Below are 21,137 nucleotides of genomic sequence, written 5' to 3'. Positions count from 1 at the left end.
GCCAGTTGCTAAGCATTTACCAGCACGGCATTGGACACTTGGCAATAACTCTCCATCCCAATGCTACTGAGCAAGGCCATGTGATTTGTTTTGGCTAATGGAATGTTAGTGAACATGACACATGCTGAGGTTTTAAATGTGCTCAGTGGTTAGCTTCCCCTCTTGTATTCCTGTCATTTGTCATAAGAAGAACATGTTTTGGGGAGTTTCTAGTCCAGAGAATGAGAAACATGAAACAGACCGGAACTCAACATACAGCCTGGGGCAGAGCTGTCCCGAGTGACTAACAAGACTCGTGAACAAGAAAAATGAAGTAAGTATGTTGTTGTAAGCTTCTGAGATTGAGGTCATTATGCAGTAAAACCAAAGACATTCTCCATCAACAGAGGATTGAGCAAACTGGCACATGCACATAATGAAAAATCACAGACTTTATTTTTTAGTACATGGACACCAGGTACTGAAATGTGCAGAGATAAAGCTGGGAAGATAAAATGTTCTGGGTGCATCAAAGTAGTCTCCCTGGAAAGAATGAGCTTTGAACTGGGTGGTGTGTAATAAGAATATGATTTGGCAAAGTGATGAACAAAGGCTGTTTCAGGCAAGAAGTGGGTACAGAGGAAGATCAAAGGGTAGGCCACCAAGATGTTAAGCTAAGGCATTACTAGAATATAAGCAACTTGAGAAACTTGCACTTTTTGGATCTCCTCTCAGGAGAACTACACATATGTGGAAGGAATATTTTGATAAACTGCTTGGGGTGGTGGGAAGGGGATTAAGGGCCCAGTAAGCATGTTCATGTTCAAGTAACAATACTGAGTCTTTGAATGTCCTGGTTAGCTACAGGGCTTTTATTTTGCATTTGGGCACTGCCTCTAGTGGCCCTTCTCCTCCCTCTTTTTCCCCACCCCCAACTCTACTCCAGAGCTAAATCACCCTAAATGGATGAATAAAAACCTAAAAAATATTAGTGTGTACATAAGAACTCATCCAGAGTGCCACGTGTCTTAAGACTTTAAATGTGGTAGATTTATATTGACCCGGAAATACGTCCAGGCTAAATTATGTTTGTTTGTTTTTTTTAATTTTTTTTTGAACATTTATTTATTTTTGAGACAGAGACAGAGAGAGCACGAGCTGGGGAGGGGCAGAGAGAGAGGGAGACACAGAATCTGAAACAGGCTCCAGGCTCTGAGGTGTCAGCACAGAGCCCGATGTAGGGCTCAAACTCACCGACCATGAGATCATGACCTGAGCTGAAGTCAGACACTTAACTAACTGAACCACCCAGGCACCCCTAAATTATGTTTTTTAAAAAAAGCTTACAAAATAGCATGATTTTTTATTTAAAAGTTTACTTAGAAAAGTGAAATATTACAAACATGTTAGTAATAGTTATTTCTGGTTGGTGAACTAAAGCAATTTTTACTTTTAGAAAAATCAAGCAATATAGAAAGGTACAATGAGTGAGTTTTCAGTTTTATTAATTATAAAACAACGCTGTTAGTGTTTCAGGGGGAAAAACTGACGTACAAACAGTGGGTATTCTATAACCCAACCAGCAAATTTTGGAGTTAAAGTAAGTGTGATAGCAAAACAGACTGAGTCCAAAACAGTCAGGATTGATAAATGTGACATTATAAATGGACAGCCAACATGGTGATGTATATGTACTGCTTTGGTCTTCTCATGTTTCCTCAAGAGCTAGATACGGGTAAATAATCACCTGTATCAGGATTTTTCAAAGTGAGGTTCCCAAAGTTTTGTTAAGCTGGCAAATTCCTGAGCACCACCCCAAACCTAGTGATTCAAAATCTCAGGGAGTAGACACCAGGAGTTAGCAGTTTTAACAAGCTCACTAAAGACTGAGAATACTAACCTACATGGTGAAAAACATGAGAGTAATTATATGTAAGCTGTAGTGAATTTTGAAAAAGGAATGCAGAGCTTACACTTTGTTGGTGAACTCATCAAGGTCACTAAATCACTGACTGCTCTTGCACATTTACAGCTAAGGCCTATGTTAGACAAAATCTACTTAAAGACAGAGTTAAAGTCTTCATTAGTAAAAAATTACAACTATGAGATTAAGTTAAAGTATATTCGTTATTAAACTGAATAACCTATTTATTAAACTTTCAATAAATTGCTTTGTGTATCACAAAGTGCTCTTCCCAAATATATTTATTTTCCAGCACCCAGCAGAGGCATTCATTCATTCAAATCTGTTTGCTGAATGTGTGTACAACATTCACTTGTAAATATGAACGAATGTATAAGTAAGTGCTAACACATCACTAAAAACTTCACATACAAGAACTCTTTTAAATCCTGCATGAAATCCTGTATGACAAGTACTCTTATCTCCAGATGATGAGCAAACTGAAGCAAAGCAGGGAAAAGACTTGGCTAAGTTAGTAGATAGGTTCAAACCATGGCAGGCTGGCTCCAGACTCGAGCACTAAGCTCTACTGCCTTCCTGATTTAAAACCCAACATTATTCATCTAGTAGTAGATTCCCTAAATAAAGCTGTAATATCTTTGAAGTTTTATTGTACATTATTTTAATACTTATATTTGGCAAAAAGTCCCACAACATTTCAGATTTTTCTAATCTACTTAATACATTGCTAAGAGCTGAATGCTTTAGTCTCATGTTGATTTCCTCAACAACCCAGTTTAGAGAAATTAATCTTTTCCCACGATATCTATGGTTTTATTTTGAAGACTTGCAACCTTATAAGCTTTGGTTATTACAAAATACATTCACTGTAAGTATGAGAGTTAAAAATCTTATTATCCAGGGGCACCTGGGTGGCTCAGTCGGTTGAGCATCCGACTTTGGTTCAGTCAATCAATCTCACAGTTCATGAGTTCAAGCCCCATGTTGGGCTCTGTGCTGACAGCTCAGAACCTGAAGGCTGCTTCATATTCTGTGTCTCCCTCTCTCAGCCCCTCCCTAGCTTGTGCCCTATCTCTCTCTCTCTGTCTCTCTCTCTCAAAAATAAACATTAAAAAATTTTTTTAATCTTATTACCCAGAGATAACTATTACTAACATGTCATCATATATTCTTCCAGATTTATTATATGCATAATACTCTCACTTTCCACCAATACCACCAAATAAAGTCACTGTATAAATTAAGAGGAACTGAAACTGTCCTACTCTGCAAAAAAAGATACAAAATGAATTACTGTCATCAGATAGAAAATATTCTAAGCTACCATTCTGTAATGTAAACCCTGAGAACATTGCTTTTTACAAATAACTAAGTTTTGTTTTGCAGTAACCGTTTTCTGAAAACAAAAATAGTTTCATAGGTGCTTCATGAAAGTCTACAATTAGCCTACCTAAACACTTAATTTTAGTGAAAAAGCTTCACATTCAAAAGAAATGTGAGACAATGAGTTATCTTATGTTTTGTTATATACTCAACTTTGATTTTCAACATTAAGAATTAAGTTTTGCTGGGGCGCCTGGGTGGCTTAGTCGGTTAAGCGTCCGACTTTTGCTTAGGTCATGATCTCGCGGTTCGTGGGTTCGAGCCCCGCGTCGGGGTCTGTGCTGACTGCCAGCTCAGAGCCTGGAGCCTGTTTCAGTCTGTGACTCCCTCTCTCTGACCCTCCCCTGCTCACGCTGTCTCTCTCTCTCTCCTAGAAATAAATAAAACATTAAAAAATTTAAAAAAAAAAAAAAGAATTAAGTTTTGCTATACACATTAAGTTTATATAATGTTTTACATCAAATATAATTCAATATAGAAGAAAAAGAATTGAAGTAAGTCTAAAGTTCTAAGTAAAAGGCACTCCTTGGTTAGGTCGTTTATGCTACCACTCTGATGTCCTAGCCACTTCCTTATTTCTGGTCTCACGATCGTGTATCTGGAGCACTGCCACACACTGCAGTCCCACAGTGCAACACGGAACCATCCCAATACCTATTACACACGTTTCCTGTACTGCAACAGCACCCCAGTAAAGTGCCCTGGTTTCCTATATAAGCCAGGTCCAAACCACATTCCATGATCCTACTCTCAGAGCTGTCTGAAGGATGTGCTGTGGCCGTTGGCTGCATTTCCCCCTAGGACTGCCTAACCCAAGCGCCCCACTGTAATTGTTAAATATAAGGTAGCCACAGCAAGCTTCCTGAGTAAACTCCAACAAAGACTCTAGAGAACCTACAATGGTTAGCGTATCTTCATTAACACATCAGTTTTAGCCTACCTCAGTGGTTCCCAAGCCTAGCTGATCAGGAACACCTGCAGAACTTTTTAAAAACAGATTACTATGGCTTCTACTCTTCCAAGAACACCCTTACTCACCCATCTGCTTCCCAGATATGAGTAGATCTATAGTGACACCGGGCTAAAAAAGAAACTATTTGAGTTACCTAGATCCTTGCTATTCAAAGCATCAGAAGCATCATTATCACCTGGGAGCTTGCTGGAACTATAGACTCTCAGGCCCATCAGACCTACTGAATCCGACTTGCAGCTTAACAGGATCCCAAGGTGATCAGCACAAATATTAAAGTCTGAAAAGCACTGCCCCAGATGATTCTGATATGTTGCCAGCTTTCAAAAGCACTGCTCTATTTAACTCCTTAATTTTCAAAATGTATAAGAAAGACTATGAATAAATTTCCATTGTACTTTGATTATTGCAGAGGCGCTACCATGAAAGTCAGGAGTCACAGATTTTTAAGAGGCCCACGGCTACGATTTCACTCACCCTTGCATTACATATGGGAACTGATGAGTCTGTGCTGGGTCGGTTTGTGCTTGTGGAAGAGTACGTTGCCTCAATCCTTCTGAGGAAGAACTGGCAGATAAAGACAAGGTTTCTTGACTGGATGATGGAGTTGTTGATCCTGACTGATCTGAATTCTACAACAAAAATGTAATTATTTTTCCAAGGAGATTTAATACATTGCAATCATGAGATTTGAGACACACTGCTAAAAATGTATTTATGAAATCCCTCTGTAAAAAGTGAATTTTAGAAATATACTGACTTGAATCATGTGCCCATAATAGGTCGATATTTTAATTCTGATGCGATGAAAAGTTCAGAAAATCAACAAATAAACGTTTTTTTGAAGATTGAACAAGACACCAATGAAGATTTTAAAATTCTCATGTTCTGATAATGTTATTAACTCACAGATTCAAGAACTTTTAAAAAGATGACCCCTTGAAGACGACCCCAATTTATTGTTATTTGAAAAGGGTGTCACAAGTTTTATGTAAATTTAAAACACAATTATAGTTGATATAAATTATAGTTCTCCCACTTTAAAATAGCTGGAGACAATATAATATTAACATCCTTCCAAGTTTATTAAAATTGTGTTTTACCTGTACTACCTTCCTACTGAACGTCTTTTTGTATGTCTACCTTTCTAAGTCCTCCCATGTAGAAGGTCCCAAGGACATTGGTCTTTTTAGAAAACGAACAAAGCTTTCCTTAAGAGGTTATTCCACATAAAACAGACACCAAATATCTTACTAGAGATTCTGAGTCTTAGGGACATAAAGTGGTAAAGGTTTCCATTTTGTCAAGATTGCTCACTAAATGGACCAGCATCATAGGAGATTAATTTTTTAAAAAATAATAGAATAGAGGCATAGCCACTTGGCAACACAGCCCAATTTGGCTGGAACTAAGGATTTCTGACCTTAATAGACAACTCTTTCACGACTAGATTTTTAAGACATTCTCAAATCCCACTGAAATTTCTCAGCCATAAAAAACAAAGGGGAATTCAACTTAATTTTCCCTCAATACTTTTCAGATTTTAACAACACACCTTGAAAAAACTGAATATCCACGAGATAAGTTGAGAGGGGTTTTTCTGAACAAAAACTGAAGCAACATAACTGTGTCCAAAGACTGTGCCAATGCCAATGTTTTTGTTCCTTCTCATGAAAAGGAGGAAACATATAAAGACCCTTTGGCCTTTACTGACAAATCATATCTCAGTTTAATGTAAGCTAAATTCCCATAGCTAGTACTAGAAAATACTTACCACTAAGGCCATACGAAAAAGGATCTATTTTCTTAAAGAAACCATTAACTAGTATTTCCTGGAAGATCCTCCAACTAGTTATCACCTCTGCCATCCATCACCTCCTAAAAGCTTTGGCTAAACTCTTAGCAAGAAGGAAAGTATACTTAGCAGTACATGTTCCCTGCCCAAGAAGTTTAAAGCAAACTTCCACTCATCCAATCCTTTTCTCTCATCTCCAAAGGTGTCATATAAAACTTCAGTGGGAAACCAAAAATAATTTAACATAAAGGATTTGTCTTTAAAACTGGTAGAGTACATCTAGGTTGAAAAGTTCAACTATTAAAAAAATTCCAAAACAATTTTAGTCAGATGAAAAATAAGAAAGGAAAAATCAATACCCAGGTCTTAAAGAACTGAGTAAGTCATTTGTCTTCCTGACATTGAAATGTATGCCTAAATCCAGTCATTTTAAAAAAAATAAAATTCTTGAGCAATCTACTTCAAGATGATTTAGCATACTTAAAGTTTAAATAATTTAATCCACCTTGAATAAAATACAGTATATCAACTACCATTAGTATTTTTGAAATTCTACTGGTCCTAGATTTTAAATTATATACCTATATCATCACTCTGTTTTTTGAGTATTTTAGTAATTAAACCCCTGAAAATCGGATTTTCAGTCTATACACCAAATTATAACTCATGGAGAACAAGTTTCAAGGGGTAATGCTATATACTGGATCTTTAAAAGCAAAGTTAAAATGCCTAACTCAAGCTGTTCAAAACACAATCTCACAACTCACAAGCTCCAATCGTTCTGTTTTTCACTTAAAAGGACAATCAGAACATTTCAACATTTACTCCTCCCCAAACAACTCACAGAATTGCTGCTCGATGCCAATGCTTCATGACTTTCTCTAGTGGTGCTGGATTCGGGAGAACTGGGAGGAGTCCGAGAAGTACATACTAGATGAACCATATGATACTCATCTTGCTAAAATGAAAGAAGATTACATTTAAAGGGTAGTACTGGAAAACGTTTAGTTCAAAAAGTCAGTAGTTAAGCTAAAATATTTAATTCAAAGTTCAAGTTCCTTTCTAGCACAGACATTTTATTGGTAATAAATTGTTGCCACTTGACGGTACATGTACCATTTTAGTATTTGGTACTAACACCCTTCTGAATTCGATATATTCTTCATGCTTAGAAAATGGTCTAGGGGCGCCTGGGTGGCTTAGTCGGTTAAGCGTCCGACTTTCGCTTAGGTCATGATCTCACGGTTCGTGGGTTCGAGCCCCACGTCGGGCTCTGTGCTGACTGCCAGCTCGGAGCCTGGAGCCTGTTTCAGTCTGTGACTCCCTCTCTCTCTGACCCTCCCCTGCTCATGCTGTCTCTCTCTCTCTCCTAGAAATAAATTTAAAAAAAATTTAAAAAAAAAAAAAAGAAAATGGTCTAAATACTCAGTACCTACTATATGAAAAAAATGATTACTCTGTATATCAAGGAGTCTTGAAGGAAGAAATGCATCAATGCAATCTATTACTTCAGCATAAAAACATTTAGCACCTTAATACCAAAACTATGTAATAGTCACATTGAAGCTTAGGCCTACCAACTTTTGAGTAATGAAAATATTTCCAGTACTTGAGCCTTTGCATCCATAATAAAGAAACTCAATTTCACCACACTCTCATTTGCTGTAATCCTAGCAAGGTAATTTATAGTCATTGTTGTTGTTTTTAATTCAAAAACTAGTTTTACCTAAAACAATTATACACAGATTTAAGATATATAGTTGAACTATATTCTTTACATGTTCCATATGTTTCCATAAACCTACAACTATGACTTAAGGAAAATGTTCTAATATTGATTAGGATTGGCATTTAAGCTTAGTGATTTCATGAGTATACTCATAGTCAGACATAAAGCTAGTATATGAGATAGAGAAAGGAAAGAAAATAAAGGAGGGCAGAGCAAAGGATGGCTCAGCAATTTAAAGAAAGAAAACCAGAGAATGATAAATAAAGAAAAAGGGGCAGGAAGAAAAGAAAGATGCCCAATTGTGAGAAAGAGAAACAAAGCTAGCAGAAACTAAGAATTTATCAACTATCTCCCATAAATCCAGAATTAGGCTTAATTCTGAGGTAAATCCAAAAAAGGGTAAGAGTCAGCCCCTCCCCTAAAGAGGCTCACAATATTGTTAAAAGATCAGACTAGCATATCAGAGCACAATTAGAGAATATATAAAACAGTCTTTTGTACAAAATCTTTTGTACAAAACTGAGAGGCACAAGTTACAATTGCTTGAGGACCTTAGAGAAAGGAGTTAATGGGACTGGAATGCTAGGGGAAAGGCGTCCCCAGAGACAGCACGACATGAGACCTGCCAAGCAAGGTAGGCAGAAAGCACGCCTGATTTATAATGTCTTCTTAGCTTCGGAATACAGAATACTAAATACTAAAAAGCATCCAAGTATAAGATGTTTATCCTTAGAAACCTAGTTTCAAAGGTCATATAATCACAAGTAACTAACAGTTTTCATTCACCTTTGGGAGAAATATTTCTGCAAAACATTTTATAACTAAACAGGTAAAACTAATGGCAACATCTACCTGAAAAAAAGTAAATATGCTAACTTTAACAAAAACGCTTTAAAGATCTATTCAAAATATAAACATATTGTTCAAAATGTTTTCTATGGGGGCACAAGAGTCCTTTAACTGAAGCATTTTATAACTGAACTCTACTGGTCAGAAATCATTTCCAGAAGCAAAAGCCTTCTAAGAAGTATTCATATGCAAATTCTAGCCATCCTCAGGTTAAAATAATAAAAAAATTTGGGGGTTTTTTTTAGTTTATTTATTTATTTTGAGAGAGGGAGCATGTACATGCACATGGGCACGCTAACAGGGGAGGAGTAGAGAAAGAGGGAGAGAGAGAATCCCAAGCAGGCTCCATTCTACCAGCGCAGAGCCCAACGTGGGGTTCAATCTCACAAACCATGAGATCAAGACCTGAGCCGAAATCGAGTCGGACACTTAACCAACTGAGCCACCCAGGTACCCCAATAAATGTATATTTCAAAGAGCATATGGCAGAAATGTTTTTAAGCATAAACACAAGAAGGAAAACAAACAGGTGGAGCACAGAGGATTTCTAGGGTAGTGAAACTATTCTTTAGGATACTATAATGGTGGATACATGTCATTATACATTTGTAAAAACCCCATAGATTGTATGCACAACACCAAGAGTAAACCCTAACGTAAACTATGGACTTTTGATGATAATGCTGCATCAGTGTAAGATACCGTGTACAGTGTCAACTGTAACAAGTATATCACTCTGATACAGAATTTTGTTAGTGGGGCAGCCTATGGATGTGGAAAGACAGGAGGTATATGGGAAGTCTCTATGGCTTCTGCTTAATTGTGCTGTGAACCTAAAACTTCTCCAAAAATTGAAGTCTATCAGGGCACCTGGCTAGTTCAGTAGGTACAGCATGTGACTCTTGATCTCAGAATGACAGATTCAAGCTCCAGGTTGGGCATAGAGCTTACATTGCTTACGTTTAAAAAAAAAAAAAAAAAAATCAAATCTATCAAAAAGAGGGAGGGAGGAAAAATCTGCCACAAATTCCACTATTTTTGAGGGCAGCCAGGAAGGTGAGATCGTTAAACCATGTTGGCAACCTGAAACTACATTAAAATGAAAATGACGGTAAGAAGTCACAGTGGCAAAGCTAAAATTTCAACTATGTAAATAAAAGGAATATACCAGTATAAGACTTTTTGAAGTTTCCCATGGATGATCATAAACATACAGGAGAGGACACAGACCTTCTTCTATATCAGATTAGGGTTATCCAAAAGAGCATTAAGAGTTACGTCAAAAAAAGGGGCGCCTGGGTGGCTTAGTTGGTTAAGCGTCCGACTTTCGCTTAGGTCATGATCTCGCGGTTCGTGGGTTCGAGCCCCGCGTCGGGCTCTGTGCTGACTGCCAGCTCAGAGCCTGGAGCCTGTTTCAGTCTGTGACTCCCTCTCTCTCTGACCCTCCCCTGCTCACGCTCTCTCTCTCTCTCTCTCTCTCTCCTAGAAATAAAAAAGAAAAAAAAATTAAAAAAAAAAAAAGAGTTACGTCAAAAAGGTAAGTTTGTGAAACATAAAAGCTATATATCTGATTCTGCTCAAATCACAAACAAAAAGCAGCATGTCAAATGCAGAAAAGTTCTGAAAGTATAAATTCCACAAATGACCACGAGCTAAGAAGAGCTGCCATTAAAATTACTAGCATTCAGGGGCGCCCAGGTGGCTCAGTAGGTTGAGCATCTGACTTTGGCTCAGGTCATGATCTTGTGTTTGTGGGTGCAAGCCCCTCACTGGGCTCTGTGCTGACAGCTCAGAGCCTGGAGCCTGCTTTGGATTCTGTGTCTCCCTCTCTCTCTGCCCCTCCCCTGCCTGCACTCTTGTCTCTCAAGAAATAAAATAAATTTTTTTAAGTTAAAAAAATTATTAGCATTTAAGCTGATTGTCAAAAAATTACTCTGAAATATATTTTAGCTCTGAGCATCCAAAGTTTGCTAACTGATGGGCCAACTGGACTTCCTTTCATTTCCTGTCCTGAAATTAATCCCGTACCTCAAGCAACTTGTATTAAAATATCATGCTGTTCGGTCAAAAGGGGATTTAAGAGAGAGAGATTATCAATGAAAATCCTTTACCACTACTTGAATACTCTACTCTTGCACTACTGATAAGTCAATACTGCTTTCTTCTATGACTAATACCTGAACACAAACATACACTCCTATTTCAGATTTAGCTATCAGATAGATACACAAAATGGTTTACCTAATTAGAATCTATCATTACGCTCTTTACTTTCTAGTTCAAGTTTACCTGTTAAGCTCCCCAAAAGGGTTGATTTTAAGTATCTAGAAACTGAACCTCCTGAATATCAATAAAACTTCAGAACATATCTCCTCTAAATGCATCTGGTATCAAATAGTTGTAGAAAGCTTACTTTTCTGAGAATGTCTTTCAGCTGCAGATGATCGGGAAGCAGTCTGCCCGAATACACCAATCTTTGATCCTTCGTCAACTAAGAAATGGGACAAAGAAAAGATTTCAACTTTTTCTAATTATACAAATTGGAAATTGGGAATAACATGCCTAAATATGAGTAAAGTAAAACTCCCTTTAGGCACAGATAAGCAGAAAACTGACATAATTTAAAATTATTTTTTCCAAATTCTCCTAAAGACATTAAGAACTCAGCAAATGGTAGTCTACCTATTGTAGATACAATAAAATACAGGTAATTACCAATTTTTTTAAAGATAAGAAAAAAAGGTAAATTGAAAATTTGACTTTCAGCCATAATGCAACGCACATGTGACGATCATGAAAGACCTTCAAGACTATAAACGAGAAGGCGGTTGGCCTTATAGTAGTAACAGTCAACAATGGGATAAACTTTCAAGGCCACCACAATTATTCTGTATTGTTTTGTATTTTTAATCTAAAAGGATAATAACATTTATCTTCTTCTTTACTAACACTGTATACAGAATACAGAATTACTGGTTTTAATTCAAGAGCCATTTGGATCTACAGTTTTACATAAAACTATTCTAGTTTTTATGATTCCTGCCACTCTCATGAATACCTCTATATGTTTTTCAAAACACAAGACTAAAGAAAAATTAACTCAAGTGCATGGAGTTTCAGCTGCCATCTCTATATGCAACCAAGGACAGGAAATAAGTTTTGGTCATCTCTGCCCTATTTTATACGTATGATAAATCTGCTAAGTACTCACAATGCTAGCATTAAAGTATTTAAAATCAAAGCATTTAGGTACAGTCCCATAAGACCTCCTGGAAAACAGGCATAGGTTCCATGAATTCTATTAAAACAATTAAATATTAGCCATATCAACAGTTGTTAAATATGCCAAATCCCAGCAACAACTATAACAATTTTCAAACAAAACATATGTATTCAACATGGCCACTAAAAAGGGTTGTGTGATAGAAGTAACCATAATAGAACCTGTCATATTGAATAAGATCTGTGGTTCAGGGATTCTTAGGTACCAAAGATGAAGGGAAAGGTATAACTGTCTTTCCAAGATACTTAGCTGTTAGGCACAATTTAGCTTCTCCTGGAAGTATTTTTGGGTGGGCCATTCCTAAAAGGGACAAGTTCAAATTCCTGTATATAAACAACCCAANTATTTTATTGAATATTTATTTAATATTTTATTAAATAATATTTATTAAATATTTATTAAATATTAAATTTAATATATAAAATATATTAAATACATATACACACACACACATCACAAATCCTAAAACTTCAATCAATACATATAAATACTAAGTGAGGAATAAATAGTAAATTATATAACATAAGTTAATAATAATCGATTTAACCCTTGAATTAAATGTTGAATTAAATGAATTCTATAATGCTTCATAAGTTTCCATAATACACTTATTAATTCAGCTGGAAGCTAAAGAAGCCATCATAAGCTGTCATTTTTCCGCCAGTCCAAACATTTAAGAGATGCTTCTATGTCATATCATCATTCTGTATAAAAGACATCTGTCTTACAACTTTTTTACTTCACTATGAAAACTTTCAAACACACACAAGGTAGAGAAAACAAAATGAACCCCCAGTTACCACTGTCAAAACCTCCCAAATGTTCAATGCCAATAATTATCAATATTTTGCTGTTTCATCTATACCCACTGCCTTTTTGAGGGAAAAGAGTTTCAAAGCAAATATCACACATCATTTCTTTCCACCCATAAAAACACTATGTATCTGGAACAGGTTTTTTGGTGTTTTTTTTCAAATAACCACAATGCTACTACAACCAACGAAATAAATAATAATTTGCTCAACTTCAAATAAGCTTTTATCTTTTCACAGCAAGGGAATATCAATTTTCAAAAAGGCAGAATACAGAAGATAACAAAATTATACAATATGCCTCCCATAAAATACACTGAAGCAAAAACAAGTATGGATGAGGATGTGGAGAAATTGGAACTCTCACACACTGCTGGTAGGAATGTAAAATGGAACAGCCTCTGTGAAAAAGTTTGGCAGTTCCTCAGAGAGTTAAACAAAGAGTTACCCAATGATTCAGTATATACCCATTCCATTTCTAGGTATATACCAAAGAGAATTGAAAGCATATTGTCCACACAGAATCTTGCATAAGAATGTCCATAACATTAGTCATAAGAGCCCAAAAGCAGAAACCCAAACGCCCATCAATTGAATGAACAAAGCATGATATATACATATAATAAATATTAGTTAGCCACTAAAAGTAATGAAGAACTGATACATGCTATATAATGTGGGTGAACCTTATAAACATTATGCTAAGTGAAAGGAGCCAGACAAAAAAAATCACATATACTATGATTCCATTTCTATGAAATATCCAGAATAGGCAAACAGAGTAGATCAGCAGTTACAGGAATGGGGGAACAGAGAATGGAGAGTGGCTACTAGTGGGTATAAGTTTCCTCTTTCAAGGTAACAAAAATGTTCTGGAATTAGACAGTGGTAACAACTGTACAACTTTGTGAATTACTAAAAACCAGAGTTGTGCATGTTAAAATAAAGAGCAATTTTTATACTATGTGAATTATATCTCAACAAAAAAACTGTTGCTTGAAATTCAAATGCCTTCAAATAATCAGAAATTTTAAAAAGAGAAAGGAATTCTTTAATTTTACTGGGATTGAAAACAGAAAAAAAGGAATTTTCATGTGCCTAACTTAGGTAAGAAGATCTGAAAATTTTTTGATGTCACTAAAATATTGCCTCTTCACTTTAAATATTAATGAATTAATTTAAATATCTGGAAAACCAGTGGTTAGACATAATAACAACACAATAATCAATTGAATGAACTTTCAACTAGCCATTTTGGATTATAGACTACAGCATCAGGAAAAAGAGATTTTGAGACCTCAATTCAAATTCAATTTCACTTATAAAAGTGATACAATTTTATTTCTCCAGACCTGCTAATAACAGTACCTTTTACCTTGATTAAAAATCCATTTCTGTATTATTTAAAATAAGTGATGCTAGCTGCTATAACAAACCCCATAATCTCAGTAGCTTAACACAATAAAAGTTCATTTTTCTCTCAATTAAGAAAAAACAATACATGGTACCCTTTCAATATAAAAATCGATAAGACTCAGGATTGGTAAATCTAACACAGTGTACTAATTAAATTGTCAATTAAAAGTCTACCGTTAAGATACAGGCAACACAGACACATATAAATATACTTGACCATTTATATTAACACTACCACCATCCTTCCCATGGCTCACACCCTACATCCAATAGTCAGCAAATCCTATCAGATATGCTATTTTCACTGCCTCCACTGTTCAAAACCGGACAAAGCCAAGGGATATATGTATGGTACCTGATGTTATATGGTAGAGCAGAGGCAGCTAAATTACCAAGTTGGAAACATCCTGATGGTACTCTGAGGAGCCCAAAGACAGAACTATGCCACTCCAAAAAATACCTGCTTAACTAGCTAGCCCAAAAAATTCTGCCACCCACTAAGGAGACATCATAAGAAATATGGTGAGGAAAGCACACCTACTAGTACAATATGTAAAAATAAATGATAAACTGGGGAATTTTTTTTTCTTTCTAAAAGGTTTATATATACTATCTAAAGTAGCTGACTTTTTAATGTTTGATCAGATATCAAAAAGAGATCTATCTGTAGGGCAACTGGGTGGCTCAGTCGGTTAAGCATCCAACTTTGGCTCAGGTCATGATCTTGCGATTCGTGGGTTCGAGCCCCACATCAGGCTCTGTGCTGTTATCGCAGAGCCTGGAGCCTGCTTTGGATTCTGTGTCCCCCTCTCACTCTGCTCCTTCCTCACTCATGCTCTGTCTGTCTCTCTCTCTCTCAAAACTAAACATTAAAAAAAATTTTTTTAATTCAATATATCCCCAATGCCTAAAATATTCATAAGAGTCTGTAGATGAGTTTACAAGAGCAATAAAAGTTTCATATTTCTAGAAAATCACCTAGTTGGTATCAAAAGACTAAATTTTTTATATGAAGAAATAGGTCTCTCAATATGTATGGCTTAAAAAATCATGTTCTTAGTATATCTGACATCCACATAATCAAATAGCTTAGTAAAAACTCTTCAACGTGTATGTTAGTTCAAAGAACTATAACCCATGTCCTTTGAAAGTGATAATTATTAGTATTTCAATACTTACATATAGCTCAGTCACAAGTGTCAAATAGCTTTAAAGAGGTGGTTCCCAGAGGTGGGACCTTCATATTTGTGGGAAATGAATTCTTTGAATTTGTACTGCAACATATCTTCCTCCCACTGCCACTGAATTCACCCAGTTTAAAGCTCCAGAGAATTCAGAAACACTACAAAATGGAAGCATGGTTCACCCAACTGCCTCCACCCCTTATCTCCTTGCAACAACAGTATACAAAACCAGCATTCAGGAGCTTAAAAAGTAATTTTCTCTAGAACTCCAAAGGGTCATTCCCTGCTAAGCTGTTTCCACTAGCAGGCCACTTATAAATCAGGTACACATACAACAGAGAAAGCCACAATACATGACTGCTATGGTTCAAACAGACGAGCAAGGATGCGAAAAGATAAAGCAAAGTAATGTGCTTTGAAATCTTTTAAGATATTAAGTTCTCCTATCTTCCCTAAAATGTATCAAAATGAACAGAGAATCACATACTAGATGACATGCATTAGAACAGCATTAAGGCTATATTATTAACCATTCATGGATAGCCTTTAAATGACAAACCATCTAAACGCATAAACCTCTTTTTATAGTTCCCTTCTTTTCAATCTGCAAGTATGTAACTAACATGGCCTGATTCCCTAAATGCCTTTCTTCATCTAATTACATATAACCATCACATACAATGTAAATTATAACAGTTAAGCACTGAGGCTTGAAAGTCAGACCAACCTGGGTTCAAATTCTAGTTCTACTACCTAAGGAATACTATGACCTTGGGGGAAAAAAATCACCAAGCCTCATTTCCTTATCTATAAAATAGAGCTAATAATAACATACATCATAAGGTGTCAATGAAGAATAAATGTGATAAAACATATAAAGTACTTAGTAGAATGCCTAGTACATATGGCAACCACTTAGTAAATGGAAGTTTCAAATTTCAGCACCAAATATGACAGTTAAATAAAAGCATTTGAGACCATCAAATCACTATCTGTTATATAAAGGAGGAAAACTTACACTAAAAGTTCTAAAAAAACTCTATTTTAAAAAGACTGATGTATGAGGGACACTTGGATGGCCCAGTCGGTTAAGCATCTGACTCTTGGTTTCAGCTCAGGTCATGATCTCACGGTTCATGAGATCGAGCCCCCCACTGGGCTCTGCACTGACAGCACAGATTTTTGATAAATTTTAGGGAAGATATGGGACTCTCTCCCTCTGTCTCTGCCCTCAAAATAAATAAACACTAAAAAAAATGGGGGGGGGGAACACCTGGGTGTCAGTTGAGTGTCTGGCTCTTCATTTTGGCTCAGGTCATGATCTCATGGTTTATGGGTTCAAGCCCAACATCAGGCTCTGTACTGACAACGTGGAGCCTGCTTCAGATTCTCTCTCTCCCCTACTCTCTCCCCCTCCCCTGCTCATGCTCTCTATCTCTATGAATGCCATGAAACCCTCTTAAAACACATGCACTAAGATTTTAAAGAAAAGTCTTATAAAACAAGAAGTATTTATGTGTATGGATTAAAGCCCCTTTAAGTCAAGATTCTGAGATGGTTAAGTAAGTTTTAAAAATGACCTTCCTGGGGCGCCTGGGTGGCTTAGTCGGTTAAGCGTCCGACTTTCGCTTAGGTCATGATCTCGCAGTTCGTGGGTTCGAGCCCCGCGTCGGGCTCTGTGCTGACTGCCAGCTCAGAGCCTGGAGCCTGTTTCAGTCTGTGACTCGCTCTCTCTCTGACCCTCCCATGCTCACACTGTCTCTCTCTCTCTCCTAGAAATAAATAAAACATAAATTAAAAAAAAAAAAAAAATGACCTTCCTGAGTAAGGTAATAGGGAATTACAAAACTGAGACAGATAGAAACCTCAGATTATATTATATAAGCTATTTCCACTGCTAATGAAAGTAAGACTTCCATCTGAACTGTAAGCTGTTTGGTTATGGATTGTCATCTTCTCATAACAGAACTTAGACAACTGGTTCTGTTCCTATTTCTTTAATTCTAACAGAACTGAAGAGCAGAGGAACAATTTGAAAAAGCACAACAAACCTCCCCATCTGAGCAGGAGAGCTAGAAGATCTATGTAATGAAACTGACTGCTTTAGTTCAACAGTATAAAGCACCAAGATAAAGGAAATCTACATGTTCAACAGGCATTTGACCTCAAGACTGAAAAATGAAGAGCCATGGCACACAAGCCCCAGAAAAGTTTGCCTTCAAAACTGAATTCAAGGTGAGTCAGGTCTATCTTTGTTACTGTTTATATGTGAGAAGAGAGTAAGAAAGAGATAATGAGAAAGATGCCTAATTAGACTTAGAGATTCTTACTTTTTAAGTTTTCTCTAGGATAGTCCATTCTCTGAATAACAAGTTCAACTATGTTGATATTTACATCTCTAGAAAATAAGTCTAAACTAGATCAAAGTCTGAAACTACTCAAGTAAAAGTGGCCCTCTTGACAGGCAGCTTCACACCCCAATGGCAATTACCCAAATTACGGAATCATTATTTCACACTACAGGCCAATTTCAGGATCTGATCATCATAAAGTAAAGAGAAATGTCATATTAAAACATGACTCACCGTTATCTCTATACACTATCAACATGAACTGATGGTACTCTCCAGTTCCAAAACCAGGTCCTAAACCAATGATCAATACCATTCAAAGTTAAACAAAACTCCAAAAGCCTTCAATGCCACATTTGAGCTTTATAGTGATGACACTATAAAGTTTTGCATAAACATGGCAACTGCCTTACTTCCTAACTGGAAAACACGTTCCCCTTTTTAGCCCATTATGAATCTGCAATCTTCATACATAGTACTATATTACATTTAGAATCATCAGTGTAACATTACCTCTGAAATAACAGGGTTTAAAAAAAAAAAGGAGAGCAGGTATCATCTTGTTTGCTTAAAACTGTTATTAACTCTTGGGGCACTTGGGTGGCTCAGTCAGCTAAGCAGCCTTCAACTCAGGTCAAGATCTTATGGTTTGTGGGTTTGAGCCCTGCATTGGTCTCTGTGCTGACAGCATGGAGCCTGCTTCAGATTCTGTGTCTCCCTCTCTCTCTGCCCCTCCCCCACTCACACTCTGCTTCTCTGTCCCTCAAAAAATGAATAAAATGTTAAAAAATATTTTTATAGCCTGTTATCAACTCTTTACAAAAAATGTCCCTGTGAACCTTTTCTTAAAACAGCTACACTTTCCCTTACCTATACTTCAGAGCTGACCATTCCCTCCCTATGCTCCGACAGCATTCAGTACATCCTCTTCTGTAACATTAGGCACATAGTATTATAGTTTTTTACTTTCATATCTGTATCTCCAACTAGACTTGAGGTTCACAGCAAAGGAACCATCACCACCTTCACGCTTAGCATGCAGACATTCAAATGCCAGGTCAATAAAATCCTAATTAAATAAATAAATGAAGCCCAAGAAAGTACGCTTTGGTGGGAAGGAGTGTATTTCCTCTGAACTTACTGAAGGACAGAGAACTGATTTTAAAATACCCATGTGGAGATTATCTGTGATTAAGTCAAGTCAATATCTGACCATAAAGCTAGAATCTTAAGACTTAGCACACTGTTGCAGTTTGGCCAGAATTCTGTTAACAGCAATAGACATGTGTCCGATCTTTTTAGAGATCCTAAAAGGACAAATTCAAATCTGCATTCTTCTCACTTTAGCAGCTCCTACTTATTTTCCTAGAAGTCAGTGCCCACAGGGACCAAGGCCCTCTAACTACCCTTGGCTCATCGGATCCATCAGAGCCATCAACTTTTCTGCTTCTTACCTGGGAACACCTGCTTCTCAAGACACACCACCAGGCAGATGTACATAGAAATCAAGTATAAGAAATACTCTGTTAAAGAGAAATAGCACCTGAGACACCTAAACACAGAAATCAGTGTTAAGGAGTCATTGCGGGTTGTCATAAGAACCCAAACTTCCCTCATAATATATTAATAATGATATTGTCTCCATTACAAAATGTTCTCTGTTCTAAACAACCATCTTACAAGGTTAACTTTTAGTCTTCCATCCTATGTTGAGGACTACCTAGGGGGTATCATTAAACAGTTGGTCTGTTTAACACCTACGATGCTTCAAATCAGTTCTCATGTGATCAGTAAGTTAGAACATAAGCCTGTCAAACCTAATAACCACAGGAAGTTTTCAGTGATGTTCTAGGACAAAAAACACATGGTCGTCACCCCCAGGTCCACCGACTCTGAAGTAGAAATAAACTTCAGTTTTTACAATTCTGCTAAGAGAAGACTTTCTGGAAGAGGAAAAAAATCAGGTTTGCCACAGGTAACTAATGGGCTGCATGTCATTTTGTACAGCCTCTAGAAGTGTGTGCACAAGCAGCAGGTGGGTTGGGGGGTGGGGTGTAGGCCAGTTTGCAACTCATCTGTCCTCCAGCAGCCAAATGATCCATGTGGGCCCTGGAGATTAGTGCTAGGAGGCCACCACTCCTGCCATAGGCTGGCTTCTCCTGGGTGCAGGTAAGGCGAATGGGTTTCACACCCTCAGATACTTTTTGAAAAAGAAAAAGTTTTGAAAAGTGATACCTCTTGGTCTATCTCAGTGCAAACCAAGCCCCTTTTGGTTGAATCATACAATATAAAGATCTCACATAATCATAAGCTTCAGCATATATACTTAGGAATGGTATTCACACTAAGTTATGAACAACACTCTGGAAGTCTAGGACTTTCAATTCTGACTATTCTGAAAAGCTATTTTCCACTTTGAAAATGAATCATATGCAATAGGAAATCTTCTGTAACGCAAAAATTTTAAAACAAATTGCCACCCCCTGCGTAAATCTTAACTTTCAAACAAAAGATCTGAATAAATGAGAGTTCCAACCAGCTTGTTCCAAGTACTTACATACCTCAGGGTATTTAGTTCCCCTACTAAAAATATTTGTATCAACGCACTGACAAACACAGATAATGCCAACTGAGTTGTTTTTCTAAGCCTCCTGTTTTTGCAGTAACTGCCCTATTTCTGTAGTTCTAGAAGTCTAAACGCCTAACGCCTAACAAAAGCAAAGCAATAAAAGCTTTTATATGGGTTGCAGTGTTTATCTTTTTTTTTTTTTAGGGTCCATCTGTCACTCCCATATTAGGCCGATGACTTCTGTCCAATGAAAATGGTCCTTTTTTTAATGCCTGTCAATTCTCATGTTCTTTGATATTTTTGTACACAGCACTCTTACTAATTAACTGAACCTCAGGAGGAAGATATTAATGATGGTTGGGAAACACTCAAGGGACACGCCAACACTTCAGAACTCAAAATACTTGCAGTCTAGCAAGAGACCTTCTTGATTCAAGAGGGGAGGGAAGGAACAGAGAGATGGGAGTGCGTGGCACGAAAAGTTGCTGGCCAAAGCAGCTGAGCCCAGCTTTTAGACACTTACTGGTTTGCTAGGGTACACGTTGGACAGATGCGTTTTTAGTTTCCCCACGGTCCAGTTCAAGAAGCAGCTAATAGTCTGATCACTGTATTTCTGATTCGGTGCTTTAATGATGAGGGTCACAGGACTCTCCATCCCACTTTGGTCCATGGTGCCTCCAAAGTTGCACACGGGCAAGAGGAGCAGTACTTAAGCCCAAGTAGCCGAGGTGGTAACTGCCGGCACGACTGGTACGGGGAGGGCGGCAAGAACCTTCTCAATATTCCGTGTCCAAGTCAGTCACAAGTGCATCGGGTGATACAAAGGCCATTGCCGGTACCAAGGATGATGGACAGTGGCGGCGGCGGCGGCAGGGGCTGGGGGCCCGGCCGTG

At 37.2% G+C, this 21,137-nt stretch overlaps 1 protein-coding gene across 1 annotated transcript in view; it reads right to left on the bottom strand.

The window, feature by feature from the left end:
- The window catches only part of HERPUD2 (HERPUD family member 2), a 32,218-nt gene extending 11,087 nt beyond the window's left edge, over positions 1-21,131 (bottom strand). Inside the window, exons 1-4 of the mRNA XM_077775411.1 lie at positions 20,768-21,131; positions 11,043-11,120; positions 6,896-7,009; positions 4,734-4,888 (exon numbers count right to left, since the gene is read on the bottom strand). Of these exons, the coding sequence (XP_077631537.1) occupies positions 4,734-4,888; positions 6,896-7,009; positions 11,043-11,120; positions 20,768-20,914 (494 nt within the window). The 5' untranslated portion in view covers positions 20,915-21,131. The remainder of the gene's footprint in view (positions 1-4,733; positions 4,889-6,895; positions 7,010-11,042; positions 11,121-20,767) is intronic.
- Positions 21,132-21,137: the final 6 nt, after the last annotated feature.

Source organism: Crocuta crocuta, unplaced genomic scaffold, assembly GCF_008692635.1.
Source record: "Crocuta crocuta isolate KB4526 unplaced genomic scaffold, BGI_CrCroc_1.0 scaffold197, whole genome shotgun sequence".
NCBI lineage: Eukaryota > Metazoa > Chordata > Mammalia > Carnivora > Hyaenidae > Crocuta > Crocuta crocuta.
The sequence above is the reverse complement of the archived record's forward strand: the minus strand, read 5'-3'. Positions and strand labels throughout refer to the sequence as shown.